The 20,031-nt window shown below is 47.4% G+C and overlaps 1 protein-coding gene across 2 annotated transcripts; it reads right to left on the bottom strand.

The window, feature by feature from the left end:
• Window positions 1-284: 284 nt before the first annotated feature.
• On the bottom strand, window positions 285-9,420 carry LOC133913216 (DEAD-box ATP-dependent RNA helicase 16). 2 transcript variants are annotated; one of them, XM_062356291.1, is made up of 15 exons: window positions 8,978-9,416; window positions 8,293-8,457; window positions 7,849-7,938; window positions 7,615-7,743; window positions 7,057-7,157; window positions 6,543-6,657; window positions 5,517-5,648; window positions 4,553-4,618; window positions 3,538-3,717; window positions 2,899-2,994; window positions 2,643-2,780; window positions 1,624-1,706; window positions 1,324-1,361; window positions 1,016-1,236; window positions 285-636 (listed from the first exon to the last, which is right to left on the bottom strand). In XM_062356291.1, exons 1-15 carry the CDS (start codon window positions 9,272-9,274, stop codon window positions 559-561), a joined length of 1,929 nt encoding a protein of 642 aa, XP_062212275.1. In that variant the 5' UTR covers window positions 9,275-9,416; the 3' UTR covers window positions 285-558. The 2 variants fall into 2 exon arrangements, 1 of the variants encoding a protein (XP_062212275.1); XR_009909000.1 differs by lacking the exons at window positions 285-636; window positions 1,016-1,236 and adding an exon at window positions 2,044-2,224 and having other exon boundaries at window positions 8,978-9,420.
• Between the last annotated feature and the right edge of the window lie 10,611 nt (window positions 9,421-20,031).

Genomic DNA, 20,031 nt, shown 5'->3' with positions numbered 1-20,031 from the left:
CGAACCAAGTTCAACCGAGTTTGACATGACAAGCTTAAACAATCCTAAGTTATCGACCGAGCCTAAAGTCAGATTTAAACTCAGCTCAAGTCAATTCGAGTAGGCTCGTTAATACTTAAAATTTATAAAATTTCTTCTCTATTCCTAATCAAACATATAAATTATTAAATTATTAAATAAAATAAGTAAGTCACAAGCTTTAAGCTTGGCTCAGCTAGACTCACGGCTTGGAACCAGGCTGATGAGCTAATCTCGAATCAAGCTTTTAATGAGCCTATTTCAAGTAGCTTGCAAGTCTCGAGATTTTTTCATAGCCCTAAACAGAGAGGAAACATCTGTTGCTTTCCAAGACATTTTAGGCTTCAGCTTATGACGGCACGCCACCAAATTCTAAGAAGAGTAAGAGTTTCCTCAAGGCAATAAACAAATTCTACAGTCAGCCGCAAAGCTTGCCTTTTGTTTAAAGAACACCCGTCTCTCTCGAGATACTACAGTTATATGGCGTAAAACAAGCCTACAAAATCGAGCGAGCTTCGTAGTAAACTCCTTGCAAAAAATTTAGCTTTCCACCTTCCTCTTTCTTCTATCTGGTTCACCACCCTCTTTATCTTTCCTCCCTCGTCTCCGTGATTTTCCCTGCCAGCAAACAAAAAAATCAGAATAGGAAAGGATTGTGCGGAAGCATCAGCATCATGTAACAGACAAAGGAACGGATCCGGGGTGCACAATTGAGAATATTTTAATTCTTCATGTTTTCTCTAATCACTTAAAGGCTTGTAGCTCGTCTGGAGTAATGATATGCATTCATCACAGACTTGACATCAGGTAACTATGGCAGCAATATCGCACGATCAAACAAGAAACAAGCCAAGAAATGAAAATTTCAGGACAGTTCAGGAACACAAAACATGTGTATAGTGTCAGGAACCGTAATTAAAGTTTGGTCATAGAACATCGCAAGCTGTAATATTATCTTAATTTGAAATTTTGTAAGTCATTGAATGGATTGATGTACCTCAGCAGAGAAAGTCTTAAGTGGATCTCTACTTTTGCCTGATCCCCCCTTGAATACCTGTCTTCTCCGCCTTTGGGGCTTGTCAATACCCATAGCAGCCCTGTTAAGTTTGACAACATTACTGGCTTCTTTGGTTTTGGGATCAATTAGGTACTCAGGGACATCACGCAGATGTGCAGGAATTGCTTTGTTGCTTAGTAGTTTGTCGTGTTTGAGCAAATCTGAAAAAAAAAAAAAGATACAGCATCATCTGGCTAGCCAGGTTAAATAATAACACAAGTTTTCTGCACAATACACATAAATCTAACCAAGGTCTCTCGGGTTCTCTTCAAAATGAGACTTCAACCTACAAGAGGAAATGGCATCACCATTAGGGGGAAAAAATTACAGGGCAGAAATGACCTTTTTCCATTAAATAGCAGAAGGTACAGTTTCATATTTTGGATGTATCCAATTTATCAACAATGAAGCACAGAGTTTATTAACTAGCAATATACCAGAAAGTTGTTTTTTTAGGAGAACCAGGAAGTTGTTTTCAAGAGAATCAATTATCATCACGTGATGTGCATTCTACCAATAGTTTCTTTTATTTACAATCAAATTCTTACTTCTCGGAATTGAGAATTTCGTTCTTTATGTCCTGGCGACGTGCTTCCTGTATATCACGGCTTGTCACACCCCTCGCAACATCCTGCAAGAGTAGTGTCCATCAAAATTAGCAGAACAAATTAATGTTACTGTTTAAAGAGTACATGAGCAAATTTAGCAACCATACCGGTGGCAGCAATGGTTACAACAATTTTGCAAAAGGTGAACCCAATGTGCTATCAGCAACCACGTTAGCACCAATAGGATTAAGATCTAGTCCGGAACAGATGGCCCCCACCAACTGTTCCGTTTACCAACCTGATTACTGCTTAGTCCAATAGCTTGGCTCAACAAGAAGCCACATCATGCATTTCATTGCTAAGAAAAATGGAATTCCTTACCATGCTAGAAAAGGGCAATACAACCACAAATAGAGATACCTGAGTAAGATTTCATGTTTAATGGAATGCCTCACACCCCAAGGCCCCAGCTTTTTTATAGGAACTTTGGACTTCCGTTAAACTGAGGGTGCGGTTAAATCACCGGCCACCACATCCAGAACACAAGACAGTGCACTGTGCATACACAGGTCGGCACCCACTGGACACATACCACCATATGCTGCCAAAGCATGCCCATGGCTTTATTACAATTTCTAGGAACGAAACTAACCGAAAAACTCAGAAAACTGAGCTAGAGAAGATTAGTAGTGCATACAGTACCTAATTGACTAATAACAGGAATAGACAAAAGGGACCAAAAAAGGATGCTAATAAAATATCACCAAGAATCCATTAAAAAGGGAATGCAAGAAACTGGATAGGACATTCCCAGATTAGCTTTCAGACTTGCCAGTAATAATATAGTAGATCCGGACCGGGCAAGCTTCACCCTCGTACTAGCATAAACTCACAAAGCAAATGCTCAATATCTACTGTCCATTCTTGCAGAATGTTGAATAGATGGGCAGAAATGAAAATATAAGATATGCTCGAAAGAAATACAAGTATGCATAATTCACAATAAATATATTACAGACCTGAGCCCTATATCGCAGAGACTCAACGGCATCTTTTGTAAGTAATGGGAAAGGTGAAATGCAGTTCGTATCTTTCTTTTCAACATCTTGCAACAGATGCACAATCTCTTCAAAAGTACTATTCTCCTCTGGCGAAACCTGAAGAAGCGATTACCAGGATGAGGATATAAATAACAGAACATATAGGATCTGCATAACATGTTAATTATTTCTCATGATAATCTATGTGATTGAACCATGTAAAACTTGAACTTACAAGCGATATGGATGCACCAGTCTTATTTGCTCTCCCTGTTCGTCCTACTCTGTGAACATAGCCAGCAGGATTTGGAGGCATGTCAAAATTAACTACCTAGAAGAGGTTAAAGATAAAGGTCAATCCTGCATCCTAATCAAGAAATTTAAGTCAAGAACTAATAACAGAACCTTTTTACCACAAACTTATAAGGACAAACCATTGACTTCAGCCATGGGTTCAATGTTTCATTTATTCAGCTGAGTGACCTATATTAATTTTGTTTAGCTAATAAGTCAGAAGAAAAGATAATCAAATACCAAAACTTCTGCTATGCATCTTTCTAAAAGGAGAATCATTGGTGAACCACACATTATTTCCTTTATTTTGGAGAGAACATTGGTTGACAATTTTTGAACACATAAAATTCAGCATCTATTGCTCATTATGAATATAAATCAATGCAACTGTGAGCTCCAAGATAAAATATAATAAAATAGCCATAAAACAAAGCATTTGTGATGTAGATCCAGCAGTTCTCCATACATATGCTCTCAACTATTGTTTTGGTTGCACCCAAGGCTTGTAAATGCCAGTCATGCAATGTCTCCAAATCTCTGATCATGATAAAATTGAGTGATATGCTTGATTAGAACTTACTGTGAATACATTGTTGAAGTCAATTCCTCTGACAACTCCAAATTCGGCATCTAGAGTCTGCTGCAAATGTTTGCGTGATACCCTTGACTCTTTCTTGTTTTCCTTATTGATTTGCTTCTCCTCCTTTGGTTTATTGTCATCCGTTGCTATCAGATAATCAAATAGCCTAGCATTGAATGCCTGTAAGAAATAAACAAATATGTTAAATCATTTCTGGAGCTACCTTGTCAGTACAAGGAAGTAGTCTGTGCAAGCTTCTAACAAAACATAACAAAAAGTTTCGAATAATTGGAATATTGTTTTACGGGTAGCCTTCCGTAACGTTCCGCTTCAGTTCTTTATGTGATGAAGTTACTTTTTGAATGGTTTTCTTTGTCCACATGAGCACATGAAATATATTGCCAGTAGTTAGAAACAAATATAACATAGTTCTAGAGTCAAGTGCCTTATCATAAATCATGGCTACACAATTCACACACAATAAGTAACATAGTTCTAGAGTCAAGTGCCTTATCATAAATCATGGCTGCACAATTCACACAATCTAAGCTAGTGTTTGGTTTGTGGGACGGGATGGGACGGAACGGATCCATCTCGTTTTTGAGTTGTTTGGATGGAGAGCAGCGGGATAGAATGGTTTGAAATCAGAGAATATTTTTCAAAGATTCAGAACAAATTCATTCCTCAAAGATTCAGAACAGAATCATTCCAAAAAAACGGTGGAACACAGCTATCCCACTTCAAACGTGACACTGACGGTAAGCTCGAGGTACTAAAATGGACTCATTCCATCCCAGCCACCAAATAAGCATCCATATATGAATAGAATCATTTCATCCTCAAATATATGAATGGAATCATTCCATCCCACCTTGCTCTCTAACCAAACACTACCTAAGTGGCCACAGGGAACCTATCTGTGGGGCCAAACCATGATCAAGTTATCCACTTCATTCAACCATTGAAGTTCTTAAAAGTTACAAAAATTTTAATGCAAGCAATGGAGCAATGCTACCTCAATAATATGTAGTCGAGAATTTTGTGGCAACTCTGCATTCAACACCGCAGATCTTATTCCAAACTGTAAAAGGTGCAGCATATTCATTAAACTGTGGTTATTCTAAATGAAGTATATATGAAAATACAAGCAGTGAAGTGAAAAGAGGCAAACAACATTGAATAAAGTACTATGTCAAAACAAAAGCAGTGAAGTGAAAAGTATACTACTGGATATAATCATAGTGTAGGAAAAGTTTCCAAAGCATTATCCCAAAATGGCAGTACAAGATGAATCATGGATTGGTTTATTACTCCTTCCATTATTTTTCTATTTGGTCTTTTAGGATTGGCCAAGTTTTCCTATTTGTTTGATATATTAGAATTTCAAGAAGAGACAAACCAACATCTTTCTAAAGAGCCCCTACCTCATTTAATTTGTATCATATAGGTAGCTTAACAGACAAATGAATTTAATGAGGTAGCAATAGACTCGACTTTTATTTGACTGTATGCTCATCTTATGTTTTTTTCTTAACAAGTGTGCACACTGCAAACATCAAATAAAAAAAAGCACAGGACTACAGGAGTAGTTCAGCCCACAATATTTCATAGGTTCTATTACTCCATCACATAAGGTTATGAATTATCCCAAGCAATAATTCCAGTAATATATTCAGGATCTTGTGAAAGTTTTTACGGGTGTCCAGTAAACTAATGTTTAACTTCATGTTACAGACATAACAGAATTTCTCCTGATTTACTGCTTCACGTCATCAGAGAGTGCAGCAGCACCTTGCCACCTTGGTCAAACAGCGCATTTAGATTTGAACTGCTAAGTACTCTAGACTAGAATAATCCCAATAATGTGGCTGGAAAAATTAGACATCAAGGTTTGACCAACACATGGTAACAACTTTACAGATCTAAATCACCAAACACATTTAATTTGACTAGTGTAACAAAACAGTGGTTCAATTTACCTTTTCAAGGAACAGTCGCAATCTGAATGCCATATCAATGGAGTTGACAAATATAAGAACTTTCTTCTGAATAAGCTCTAACTTTAAGAGTGCAAGGATATGAAGCATTTTATCCTTAGCACTACATGAGATCTGTGGGCAAAAAAAAAAGAGAATGAATCTAATGGGTGTGATGCATAAATTGATGCACAAAAACAAGAAAAATTCAGCACAACAAATGCAAATAAAAAACTTTCATCAATTAAGAATGGCCCACATAAGGGCTAGACAAGAAGATGTAACCAAAACATGTTATGTGGAGTGGGCCCACTCATTCGGTCATGGGTGCGGATGAGGTCGGTGCGAGACGAAGTTCGACTGTCGTGCGCGCGTGCAGAGAGGAGGAATGGCACGGCCCAACGGAAGCCGCTCGTTGGTGTCTAGGCACAAGGCTACACACAATCGACGGGGCTACCAAAATATACCGCCATGGCCACCACCTCAGCTCGAGGACGAGCTGTCTCGCAAGGAGGGGTGGAGATGTTATGTGCTCCAAGTAGGGCCGGCGCAAAAGATAAAGATTGCCATTTATTTTGTTAAGAGATAAGTTTGGTAAGAGTTGGATTTCATTTTATTAGGGGATAACTTTGGTAAATTAGGATTTGGATTCGGATTGATTAGAAGATAAGTTTGGCAAGTTATGATTTAGATTTGGATCATGATTGTAATCACCCTCATCTATATAAGGAGTGGTAACTTTGAGAATAGAGGCAAGTAAGACAAATCAATTTAGTTCCAAGTCCCTTCTAGTCCTGTCTCCCCAATAGTCTAATCCCTCCCCTAGCAGCCGACGCCACCCGGCTATCCTCCCAACGAATGTTTATTCCTCTTATGATCTTAGTATCTTAACATAACATGCATGAGAACTTTTGGTTTTCCAGTAGAAGTTTTCAGAACCTCCAGGTTGTAATGATAATATAAAAAGGGAGATCAACAAGTTTATAGATTTTGCAAAGCTAATCCAAAAAGGCAGCAGAAGATACTTACCCAGAACTGTTGAACATTTCTAGGAATCACATCATCCTTTGCACGACCAACCTCTGTAAGAGTTAGAATAAATGGGTTGTGCAGAAGTAGCTTCGTCAATTTCTCGACATCAGAGCTGTGATTGGGTCAACTTTGATATTAGACCAAACATATGAAATGCAAATGAAATCAGGGGCCTAGAGTAAATCAAACTACTATTTTTGCTCTCTCATACGAAGGGACAATAATATATTGATTCAACCTCCAACACACAGAAGTTAAAAGCATGTTAACACAGTTAAACTACTAGCAAAATCCTATCAAATAAGCAACAACACAAATATGTCTAACTGCAATCATCCACTAAGAGAAACGGCATAATGAAACTGGATACAGCAAGAATTTCACAATTTGATCGTATTTAAATCAAGTATACATGAAATACTGAAATGCTTAGAGAAATCTACAAGTAAGTTATGGAAGCAAGATAGAATTAATAATTGCAGAAAAGGAAGGAACATGGACCAAATTTGACCTTGAAGTTGCAGACATCATAATGGTTTGACAGCTTCTTGGGATATGTGGGATGAGAGCTTTCAAGTCATCTTCACAGCGATAGGATAGAAGGAGGTCAGCCTGGGAACTAACTGTTAATATTTAGCAACTTCAAAACAAACTTGCCAGTACATTATGATTATTCCACAGCAAAAGTGCAAGTTTTAATATACACCACTGTAAAACAGCATATTTGGTATATGACGCTACAACTTTTAAAAAAATATGCCACCAGAAATTTGAAGTATGGCTCTCCGACTTAGCAGTAATATCAAATTTCATACTTTTGCAGTGGCGCAAATCAATACCAACACATGCACTAACACACAATAAAAATAAAATTCGAAACTCAATTAAAATAGAAGATTTTTTTTTTTGAAATTGGAGCGGAGAAATTCACTACAGTGCAAACTGCAAAGGTTCTGTGCAAGAGGATATAGAACCACAACTTACAGCAGCATTCTTGAGTATATTTAAGGACCCATAAAATATGTAAACAAAACAGAAACCAAAATTAGGAAAGACAAATGAAGTGCACCTCATCGAGAATCATCATTGAAAGTGACTCTTTAATAGATGATCCACGGATAATGCCCTTTGATATGCATGCTGCAACGCAAGCTGGAGTTGACACAAGAATATTAGGGGGTCCAGACAATGCAACAGTCTGCAAATAACAGGCAAAATTAAGTTAGTTGTGCTTATAGATATAATAAAAAAACAAGAATACCACATGGAGAAAATAACAACAAATAAGATAGACTTGTCTCACAATATCCTTATCCGACATGCTCGCAGTCACTTGCACAACCTTCAATTTGGATGTGCAGAACTCAAGGAGAGATGATGCCACATTAAAAACCTACAGCAAGCAAATACAGTACATAATGACAATGGCATAAGTTCCTATTCTAGCGAAGATGAAAATAAAAAGAAATTATAGCATACCCACATGATATTGATAGTTAATGGCAATTGTCCAGTCATATAAAACATATCATGGAAGACATTTGAATCACAGGTTTGCACTACATTGTATCCAAATATAAATCAATGAACTACTATAAGCATGTCAAATAGCATAGAATTCATATATGAATCAGGATGTATCCAAGTGAGATACAAATCATTAAACTGCTATACAATTAACTTTGTAACAATTAAACCTATACTAGTCATAAAAAATATCTCAGAAAAAGAAAAGGTAGAGGTCGACCTGCTGACATAACTCTCGAGTTGGCACCAGGATGAAGGCATTTGGTGCAGGTTTTCGAATACGCCCTTCCGAGGACAACTTCAATAGCTCGTGCAGCAGTGGTAGAAGGTAGGAAAAGGTCTTTCCAGAGCCAGTCTTGGCCTTTGCGATTACATCCTTTCCTTCCTGGAACCACAACATTTGGCTGTTGAACGGAGCCACAAAATACAGAAAACCAAATTTTTTGCACATAATCTAGCTAAGGGATTGTCTAGAGTGTTACTGATGTATGTTGAATAGGCTACATCAATTTATGTACCAGATCCTTCTTATGACGTGCTTGCCTAAAGCTAAATTTAATATAAGATCGTCTTCAACGACAAACATTTAGCAGACAACTGACACTGATCCAGAGAGTTCATTGGAGAATGCAGGCAATCCAAATTGCAATTTGCGTATTACCATCACTAGACAGAACTAAACTTCTTCCAAGGAAAGGGGTCTGAAACTCAATAATTCATGCATCATTTCCCGGTATCTTCTTACCACATTCTCACATGGAAACGCTACAGCAATCATTCACCGAAGCCCGCAAGACCCAAGAATTAAAGCCGATTGTATTACAAAGGTCGAACATTTCAACTAAATTTGCACGAAGCAGAAAAAGAGCGAGATCAAAAGAGCATGTACGCCAAAAAGCACGCACCAGTATGAGCGGGATGGCCTCCCGCTGGATAGGGGTGGCGTTGGTCATGCCCTTCTTCCTCAAAGCCCTCTTCAGCTGCTCGTCCAGGCCCAGCTCATCGAAGGTCACATCCTTCTCTTCCTCCTCTTCCTCCTCCTTCACCTTCTTCCCGCCGGCGGCTCCATCGTCCGGGCTGCCTTCCGCCCCGTCAGTGGCTCCATCGTCCAGGATTCCGCCCGCCCCACCGGCGCCCACAACTTCCTGCCTTGCCTCCTCCGCCTCCTCCTCCATCACAGGGGCAGGCTTAACGCGGGGCATCGGGGGTCAGTTGAACCGCGAATCTTCGGTTGCTTGCTTGCAAGGAAGAGAAACGAACGAGACAGAAGAAATCGGCGGAGAAGAGGCTCGAGGAGAGAAGGAAAGGCGGCGGCAGGGAGCGGAGCTAGGGCTCCCTTCAAAACCCTCCCACCAGGCGATGTGGAGATGGGCCGCGCCAGCCCAAAGCCCACGCCGTGATTTCTCTCGTGGTGGAGAAACCGGAGTTTTTTTATTTTTATATTTATTCTATTAAATATTTAAATAAATAGACTTGGCAAGATTTGCCAAAATAGACATATGCTGCCCTCTGAAAGAACTGACGGTGGTAAGGTGCTACGGTGGCACTGCCACCCCTTACCGCCTTTTCAGATAGCGGGTGGGGCCATCCTGACGCCCGTAACCCTAACCGCCTACTTAGAGAGCAGGTAGGGATCTCCCCGCGCTCGCCACTCTTACCGTCCTCTGAAAGGGTGGTTAGTCCCCTTACCGTACTCTCAGAGGCGTTTAGGGGTCGCCTCCGCCCGCCCTCCTCTCCTCTCCACCCTTATATAAAGGGAAAATGCTCATTTTAATCTGAAAAAAAAAGAAAGGAAGAGGAGAGGAGAGGAAAGTGAGGCAGCGCGGCGAAGTCCTACTGTTTTTGATCTACAGATTTTGGATCTTGCTCTTCGGTAATTTTTTTATACTTATATTTTATTAGTAATTAAAGTACCACTAAATCTAGAGTTTAGCGGTATAACAATAGCTATATTAGATATGACATAGGGTTTAGAAATGTAGGATATGCTGTATTTTGTAGTATATTGTAAATATTAATTACGATATGGTAGAATAGTCATCAGATGCATAGTAGTATTTAGAGTATAGTAGTTTCGAATATCTAGATTTTACAAAATAATGATGTAAGTAATAATTATAGCTAATTAGAAACTTTATTAAATAAATGGAGGGTTAATTAGTTTAATTTTGTTAGTTTGCTTATGGGCAATATCAAATAAACTTATTATTAGGTGATCATCAGTGTCAGTAATTTTGTTAGAGTTTTGATAATCAAAAATATAGTTCTTCGGTATTAACATTGGATATTGTCAGTGTAAAGAATAGTGGGGTCCCCTCGCGGGCGGATCCACACTGGTAAGATATCAGTAGGTGCCGCGTGCCATATTTTATCTAGAATCGTGGTCCTCCCGCACGACCAGTTAACAACCGCGCGACCAGCCAGCGACCATGCAACCAGGCTCTCTGACCGAGCTCCGCGACCAGTCCCCAGTCGCAGAAGCAAACCCCACGACCAGTCTCCTCTGGTCATGGGGTAGGTATGTGTCTAAGCAATCTAATCACAATAAATACTTTTTTACTTGAGTATTTCCCTTCATCAGGTCCCCTTTCCGGTCGTCCACGGCGTGGTCAGTGCAAAGCGGCTGTGACCCGTCCCATAGCATTAAATGCTACGGGGACGGTCTGACAAGCGTGGCAGGAGTTCTTTTTTAGGTGTGCAGGCGACGTGTGGGGACGGGACAGAGCAGTCCGAGCGACCGAGATGGCGCAGGTGGTGGAGCGATGGGACAGGCTTTGTAGCGTTGTATAGCAAATGGGATACGTCTGCTCTTAATAATGATTGGCCTATGTGAGAAGCTTAGCTAGACCTGAGTCTATGTCTTGACTCAGGTGTAAGTCCTCTCTCCCTCTGATATATAAAGGGAGGAGTACCAGACTTGTAAAGAAAGGGAGGGGAGAGAGAGGCCTAGAGGCGAAAGAGGTCGAGAAGAAGGCTTGGCAAGAACATCATCTGTAACTGGCTTAGATCATAAGAAAAAATACATAGGACATAGGACTATTACCCTAATGGGGGTCTGAACCTAGATAAATCCCGGTGTTCTTGAGTTGCATATACACAGCCAGATTCAACATACACATTCCGAACAAAGATCACGTACCCACTGTCCAACATACCCCGGAATCACTGTCAGGGATTACCATCGACAGATATATTTTCGGATGTTTTCAGGGGTGTCAGATAAATTATATTTTTCAAATATATTATGGTGAAGGTCAAATTAGTTATGGTTCTAGCGGTGTAGATCTCTCTAGGTCTTAGCATGTCCTTAAGTGACTTAGTGGAGCCAATAAGATGACCATAGTGGATGTGTGCAAATAACTGATGCGCCATTTTCAACTGAATCTCTAGCAACGTAAGCTTAAGCTGAGAGCTGTGCTTATCCGTGCTAATCAGGGGTACTTTGGAGAGCTCGTCCTGATCAATACAATATCTACTTGGAGGAAGTATGTAGATATATTATGTGACCGTGTCTCCCTCTTGTGTTGTTAACTGAGGCATACCAGAAGGATCCAACAGAGATAAACTCTATGGAAGCAGTAGCGGGAACAAGTCAGATAATGGTAGATGAAGCAGACCCAGCAAATGTCGGGGACGAGTAAGATTTTGGGGATGTGCGTGAGATGTAACTGAGGGGTGTAGCCGATGAGGGGTACACAGCCCTAGCATAATTGAAGAGGTGGAGATGGAGGATCAAGAGCTGGAGAAAGCCATTACCGATGAGGATTCATCAGACAAGGAGGAAAATGCTCTTGTTCCTGCAGAGTGGAGGAATTAGGAATTTTCGGAGCTAGTGGTTAGTGAGGCTCATCGGACATCATGGGAATATCATGAGAATGAGGTATCTCAGGGTGCTATGTACCTAGTAAGGAGGTTATTATTGATGTAGTTAAATTCTGATCGCTGTCTCTTTGGAGGCAGTTCAAAGTTGTGAAGTCAAGTAAAAGGGAGTACGATATCAAGTGTTTGGTGCCTGATTATCCTTGGCGGGTGCACGTATTCAGTGGGAAGTGAGTTGACTACTGTGTGTGCTCAATAGTCAGGGAGCATAATTGTCACATTGAGGAAATAGAGTTCTCACACCGGAACATGTCATCTACTTTTGTTGCCAATGTTATATATGGGGAGTGTGGACAATCTGAAGTATGAGCCATGATCAATAATCTATGCTATTGAGCAAAGGTTCCAGTACACAATAAACTACGTCAAAACATGGAGGGCGAAACAGAAGACTATTGAGATGAGGTTTGGGACATACGAAGATTTATATGACAATCTACCGCGTCAATTATCCACAATATATGCAACAAACCCTGGAAGTTACTATGACATCAAGCATTATCCCTCGACCGATGTGAAGTACAGCGGGAAACGAGTATTACAGCGTGCTTTCTTTGCATTTGCGACAACCATCAAAGCATTTAGGCATTATCGACCCATCATTTATTTGGACGAGACGTTCCTCACTGGGAAGTATAAAGGACAGATATTGTCTGCAATTAAGGTCGATGGGAACAACCAAGTCCTGCCACTGGGGTTTGCTTTCCTGGAGAGTGAGAACGGGGACAGCTGATATTGGTTCCTTGAGCCGGTGAAGCACGCTATTGTTCTGGACCGACCAGATGTTTGTTTGATTTATAATAGACATGCAGGGCTGTTGCAGGCTTTGCTGGATATGCAATATGGCAATGTTCGATGGTGTGTTACAACAAAGTGACCCGACTTGAAGAGCAGGTGGTGAATGAGGAATATTGGTGCAAACTTTTACATACAATTCAAAAAACAAGGATTTGATGTATCTTTTCAAGAAATTGTGTAGCCAAAATCAGCAAAGAAAATTCAATGCCCTATGGGCAAGACTAGACGAACTAACTATGAAGCAGACAGCTGAGCTAGAAGCCACAGAAGATGAACTGATTGCTCTTGGACCTCTCACAATAGATACTTCTCAGATAATAAGGAGGTCAGTGTTAGCTATCAGGAACTTTTCGCAATGGATGCAAAATGAGCCAAAAGAGAAATGTGCTTTGATATACGACATTGAAGGGGCAAGGTATGGGATAATGACAACTAATTTTGCTGAGGTCTACAACTGGATCATACGGGGTATGAGGTCCCTCCGACTTATTGGAATTGTAGAAGGTATTATACATGGGACTTGCAGATATTTTATTGATCGCTACGCAGCTGTTTTGAAGGCAATGAAAGATAATTGTATGCTGTATGGATCGATGCTATGTGAGTAATGGAGAAGGTCACAAAGAAGGCACATATGCATCATGCCAATTAGGAGGGAACTGCGGAGCACAGGTTCAATATCTTATGCCATGATAAGGGTCGTAGAAGTGACAGATGTGAGCGGCATGTGCAATAGTGTGTGCTTAGGATTGGAACATGCATCTGTACGTGCCAGAAGCCACAATTGCTACACAGACCGTGTATACACATCATAGCTGCATGTGGGGAGCACAATATGCTACCCAGTTTTCGGAGGATGAACTCCTCAAGCGGGGATCCTGAGGGACCCCTTTTGAGATTCAGCCGGAGAGATGATTCTGAATCTACCTCGTACATGAATTAATGAGAGTAAATGAGATGCATGCGGGACGGATGATCGGATGCTAGAAGAAATAAATGCTCGAGGGATTTTTAGACAGGTTCAGGCCACATGGAGCGTAATACCCTACTCATGTGTGTATGCTATAAATGCTCTGGGAATGCCTCTCTGTGGATCTCTTGCGTTACAAGGATTTTTGTCTAAGTCTAGAGCTTCGGTCTAGGTGAACCTTTGCTTGGCTTCTCGGACTCGTACTTGAGCTTTGATGATCTTCTAAGTCTTGTGCGCCGAATGCTTCTTCAACCGTTCAACTTTTTGACCTCTTTTTCTCCAGGGTGCACCTCCCTTTTTATACCGTCGGGAGGCTTGGCGTGCCCAGAAAGGAGGGCACAAGTCCCCATGAGCTATAAATAGAAAGCAACCATCATGGGGCTGCAGCTTGATGTTACAGGGGGTGGAAAATCCGCCCTCGACCGGTCTTGTCGCCCATTACGCCTTCTTTTAGCCGGTGCAGCAGGGGGCCTGTCGGAGAGTGAACTCCTGTCGCAGGGATCCCGAGAGACCCCTCTTTAGAGATTCGGCCGGGGGGATGATCCTAGAAAAGCTTGTACGGGAAAAAAGCGGGAACGGAAGTAAATGCGCTGGCTTGCGGGTACACCGGGTTTTTGAACAGGTTCGGGCCGCGCGGGGGCGTAACACCCTACTCCTGTATGAGTGTTATATCTATCCTTGAAGGGGATCCTTCAAGGATATATCTGGTTCTCCAAGGAGAGCTGTTTACAAAGAGCTGGAGGCTCTTATGTTCTAGCTAGCTGGTCTCTTGATCGTCTTGCGATCGGGGGCTGTTGTTTTCTTGTTCTTCGACTGACTCTCTTCTTCTCCTTTTTCCTTCTCTTTTCGGTGTCCTCCATCCTTTCCTTTTATAGATGCGCCGACCTCGACATATCCTGAATGGGAAAGAGGGGACGCGAATGCCCAGGTGCCACGGAGAAAGGCGTAATCATTTCATTTTGGCGAAGTGACAGGGGCGGTGGAGGAAGGCGGCGTGCATTCGACCACCAGCCGCTGCGGAAGCTTCGGGGTGCTCTGAAAAGGGCCCACCGGACAGCCTCAGAGGTGCCCGGTGCGCCCACCCTGTCCTGTTCTCCTGCCAGGGCAGGGTGGCAGGCCGAGCGCTTCGATTCTGGCGACGTTATCCCGAGGCGCGCAGGCGAAAACGGGACGGGACCCGTGCATTTAATGGACCCATGCCCCCCTGCCATTGTATGGCAGGGTCTGACACTGGGGCGTGGGCAGCCGAGAATGTCAGGATGTCAGAACGTCAGGCCACGCGCGCCTATTAAATGCGGCATCGGGCCCTTGACTGGATGACACCCTGACGACGGGGCCCTTCGAGTCTTTGAACGAGCTTGCGCGAACCTTCGGGGGACCGAGTCCTCTGTTTCTACCTATCTTGCAGGGTGGTGATATGTGGTGGACGGCCGGTCTGGCCTCGGGACTTAGGGACCCCTGGTTCTAAATACACCGACAGTAGCCCCCGAGCCCGCTGGCAGTCGATGGGACGGAGACTGCGAATGGGCCCTTCGTCGCGACCGAGGCCAAGGCTGGCCGGATGCCATGTGGCAAGCTTTCGAGAGGTGGCCCCTGCGGATTTTAGACCTCAAGTATGCCCCAACGGGAAAATGAGTGGTCGCGTGTCCATACAACTTCCGAGGGGCACGATAATCATACGGGCGGCCCGCGCGGTCGCCGCGCAGATCGAGGAAAATACGCCTGGCAACCGCTGACATCGCGCGATCGGCGGGAGATTCGCCTGACAGTTGCGTCGACCGAGGCGACGCTTCGCCGAGCGAACCGTCCGGGGCGGCAGTTTTTGAATTTTGAGATATAAAAGGGGGAATGGATCGGTCCGTTCCCCTTTTTCACGCTCTCTCGCACCCGTGCTCCTGCTTCCTTTGCGCTTCGAAGCCCCTAGGAAATTCCCAGGCGACCGGAGCGTTCTTCCTTTTCTCTCTCTTCACCACCAAAAAACGCCTTCCACTCCGCTGAGATGACGAGGGTTGGAGGAGGACGCCGGGATAGGACTCCGGACAGCATCTTGCCGGAATCACGCCTGAGGAATGAGGAGGCGGCGGATAAAATCAAGAAGCTGCTGGTGCCGGAAGGTCAGGAGGGTGCTGTGGTGGTGAGGCCGGCGACTCTGACGCCGACGACGACCGTTCCTGGACGAACCGTCCTCTTCACCTCCTTCGTGGCGGCGGGGCTAGTGCCGCCGTTCTCCGCCTTCTTCCTGCAAGTGCTGGAGACGTACGGCATCCAAATGGCGCACCTAAGCCCCAATTCCGTCGTGGCGTTGGCGGTCTTCGCACATCTCTGCGAAATGTTCGTGGGGGTGATGCCGTCGGCGACGCTGCTTCGCCACTTCTTCGTCCTTCGGCCGGTGGGGAAGAAGAGGGGGCACTCCACGGCGGACGTCGCGGGGTGCTGCAACCTTCGGCTCCGGGAAGGCCTGGGGGACCATTATATTCCCCAGGTGGTGCGCAGCAAGTGGGAGGAATGGCGACGGGACTGGTTCTTCGTCGACATCGACCCCCACGAGCGGCTCGAGTTGCCAGAGAAGGCGGCGGAACCTCGGCGATCGACGTGGGAGGCGCCGCCGCCAGAAGATGCGAGGCTAAAGCCGGTGCTGGAGCGCATCTTGGAGCTGCGCGAGTCCGGGCTGACCTCTGTTATGGTGGTCGTGGACTTCCTGCGTCGACGACTGGCGCCCTTGCGGGAGCGGGCCCGACCAAGCTGGTTCTATACCGGGCCGGAGGACATCACTAGGACCCAGATCGGCGCGAGTTGGGATCTGGGGCAGGCGGAGCTGCGAGGGATGACCCGAGTGATCACCGGGTCGGAGGACATGAGCCGGGCGGAGCTCCCGTGGCCGGAGATGGCGCTCTGCGCCCATCCCGACCGGGTGGCTATCATGAGGCGGCTGCCGGAGTTTGACGCCCAAGGGCCCGTGGACCGGCCAAGAAGCCGGAGTCCCGAGGCCTCTGAACTCCCCGGGCTGGAAGAACTCCTGGGTGAGGAGGTTGTTGGCAGCTCGGCGCAGGCTGGCGACGGGGCCGCCACAAGCAGTAGCCGCCGCGCCAGAGAAGAGGGCGCCCCTGAAGCTGCTGAAGAGTTGACGTCGGGAGACCGGGGAAAACGACCCCGGGCCTTGATCCTGCTGCCGGAGTCTCCGCCGTCGCTGACGGCAGCGGCGGCGTTTCCGGTGCTGGAGCCGCGCCTGGTGCGGATGGGGCCCGCGCCGACGCCTGCGACCTGCGCGGCGGAGACCGAGACTCGTGCGGCGGCACCCGAGGCCCGCGCAGTGGCCCAGCCGAGCCCTCAGCGGAAGAGGCGGCGGGAGGGGTCCGGACCGACGGCACCGGACCCGGACATTAGGCTCCCAGCGGCCAAATGGCGGTATCGGTGAGTCATTTTTCTTGCTTTTCCATGGGTCCTTTCGGCCCGAACTAAGTTTTGACAACTTTTACTTGTCTCCCGTAGGCCGGCCGCAGGCGTTGCGGCGACGGAGAGGGAGCAGGCGCCAAGGCCAGAGCCGAACCTGCCCGCTGCGCCAGCGGAGGTCAGGGTAGGAACGGCGGAGGCGCCAATCGACGTGGAGGCGCCAATCGACGTGGCGGCCATAGGGAGAGAGGCGGTGGCGGCGACTACCGGAAGGGCGCCGGCGGAGCCTACCCCGGGCGCGGAGAGCCCGGGGCGGAGAACGGTGGAGGCGGATGCCTCGCCGGGGCCGGTGGGCAAGGCGGCTGATGCGGGAACGCAGCTGCCGTCCGAGGCCTTGGCTCCGGAGGAGCCTACCCCGGGCAGGCAGAGCCCGGGGCGGATGGCGGCACAGGGCCCTGTGGAGAGCTCGGCCCCCCTGGAGGCATCCGGCGGAGAAGCCTGGGACCCACCGGCGCTCGCAGTGCCTGGCCGGCCTGCCGATCCCCTCTTGGCCGCCATTGAAGGCGTCCGAGCCGCAGTCGGGCAGTTGGGCTCGGCGGTGGAGGCCAAGGAGGGGGAGCTCGAGGCCGAGCACGCCCGCCTGGTACTGGAGAAGGCGCAGCTGGCGGGCGCCCGAGAGGAGGCCCGTGCGGCAGCCGCGCGGGAGCAGAAGCTCCTGGAGGACATCCGTGCGGAAGCCGCGCGGGAACGAGAAGGCCTGAGGACCGCGCGGGCAGAGGCCGCGCGGGAACGAGAAGACGCCGCCCGCCTGGCTGAGGCGTCGAGGCAGCAGGCTGCCGAGGCCCTTGCCAGGATGGGGCAGGCGCAGGTGAGGGAGGCGGCAGTCACGGCCCGGGAACGGCTTGCAGAGGAGCGGCAGGCCGAGCTGGCCCGCCGAGAGGGCGCGGTCGAGACGACGCGCGCCGACCTCCAGCGCTGGGAAGACGACCTCCAGAAGATCAGAGGAGAAGTCAAGCGCTGGGAAGAGGACGTCTCCATCCGGGAAGTGGATAACGAGCTATTAGCGTCTAATCTCGGAGCCCGGGAGGATTCGGTGGTCCAGCAGGAGGAGGTGCTGGCCCGACGGGAGAATGAGCTGAGTCGCCGGGAAGGCGAACTGAATCGCCGAGAGGGCGAACTGAGTCGCCGGGAAGGCGAAGCCGCTGCCGCGGCGGCCACCGCGGCTACCAGGGCGGAAGAAAATGCGAAACACGAGGCGGAACTGACCGCCCGTGAACAAGCCCTGTCCGAGGTGGTGGCTAAGGCGAAGCTGGATGCCGTCCCCGCCGCAGCTGGCGGTTCTTCCGGTCCGGCCGAGGACCAGGGACTCGAGGCACAGCTGCGGGCCGCCAGGGAGAAGCTCGAGGCAGCCTTTGTTTCGCGGGTCAACCTCGTGCAGATGCTGGAGGATATACTCCGGCGGATGCGACGGGCCATGGAGAAAGGTGGTCTTGGGCGGCTTGTCGGCGACACGAAGGGCGACGGCCCCGCACGACAAGTGTTGGAGCTGCAGCAGGTCTGCGAGCGCCTCGAGACCCTGCCCTGGGCAGTTCAGGAACTTGCCGCCCGGGAGGGACGTGGCTTGGCCCAAGCCGTGGCCGAGCATGTCCTGGCCTGCTACCGAAGCAGGGACCCGGACTTCCCATTGGAGCCGGCGCGGGAGGGAGTGGTCGAGGCTGAGGAGGAGGTCGCCCGAGCAGCGGTTAGGAGTACCGCCTCTGCGGTGGCGGCCGGCTTCAGGCGAGAGGTGCCGCCACCGCCAGCCCCCGGGGACGACTCAGAGGACTCAGCCGACGCCTCTGCCGCTGACTAGGCCTTCGGCGCCCTTTTTTCTTTTGTTGTAGATGCAGGAGTGAATATTAGGAGTGAACCCTTAGAAAAATGCTTTGTCTATGTCTTGTGAATATAATGGCAGCTTTTCCTTGGGCTCGCAACTCCAATTTCTCTGTATGCTTGATGTTTCCTCTGGCGCTCCGCCTGGAAGTCCCGAGGAGTACTCAGTCGGGCCGCTCCCGACCTTCCCATCCCCGAGAAATGAAGTTGTTCTGGTTGCTGGCGTTGGCGCAGCCAGCCTTCAAGCTCTCGCGAGTCCGTACTGCCTAGTTTAAGAAACAAAGACACAGACTCCCTTGCTCGGGAGATGGAACGGCCCTGCCCGGAACACGCCGTGCCCAGCGGACACCTTTTCACTTTGCGACCACTCAGCCGGTAGAAGGGAGACGCGTGTGAGCGAGAATGTGACCAAGAGTCCTCGCGGTCCGGTGGTGCCCGGGCTCAAAAAGGGCCGGACCGAGCACTGACAGCCTGCCCCCAAGGCCTGAGCTCCGGACTACTCGAGCAGCTCGAGTGATAGGATTACCCAGGGCACCTGAGGACCCGGTAGTGCTCGGGGTCCTTAAGAGCGGACCGAACACCACGACCACCACGAAGGGCTTCGGTCAGACGTTACCGCACGCACGGTACTCCTTTCTACGAGCCGCTCTGTCGTTCTGGAAAAAAGCCGACACGCGGCAGGGTTTTTGCGTGCCAAGAGACCACCTCACCGAGCAGATTAAAGCGCAAGAGCCCCCGAGAATGACTCGGGAACATAAATTTACTGAAAGCAGACTTGTCTGAACATAACCACTCACCGGACAGCCGTCGGCCTTCCGGCCAGCCGACCCAGAAGGGGTTGATTCCGAGCTCGGGGGCCCGGGGACTTGATCCTTTCAACGGAGCGCCCGAGCGCCCAGAGTCATACGAGGCTCCTAGGGTCGGGTGATCTCGACCACCCAAGCCTAGGCGGTAGGACCACCCGAAGACCCTTGGGGCCGACCAAAGACCGGGGCATTGAAGCCCTCGCGGCCGAACTGCTTGTGATTGCCGACCTGTGACTTAAGAGAG

The sequence above is a fragment of the Phragmites australis genome, chromosome 3, assembly GCF_958298935.1.
Source record: "Phragmites australis chromosome 3, lpPhrAust1.1, whole genome shotgun sequence".
In the NCBI taxonomy this organism is placed as follows: domain Eukaryota; kingdom Viridiplantae; phylum Streptophyta; class Magnoliopsida; order Poales; family Poaceae; genus Phragmites; species Phragmites australis.
This window is presented reverse-complemented; position numbering and strand designations above follow the sequence as displayed.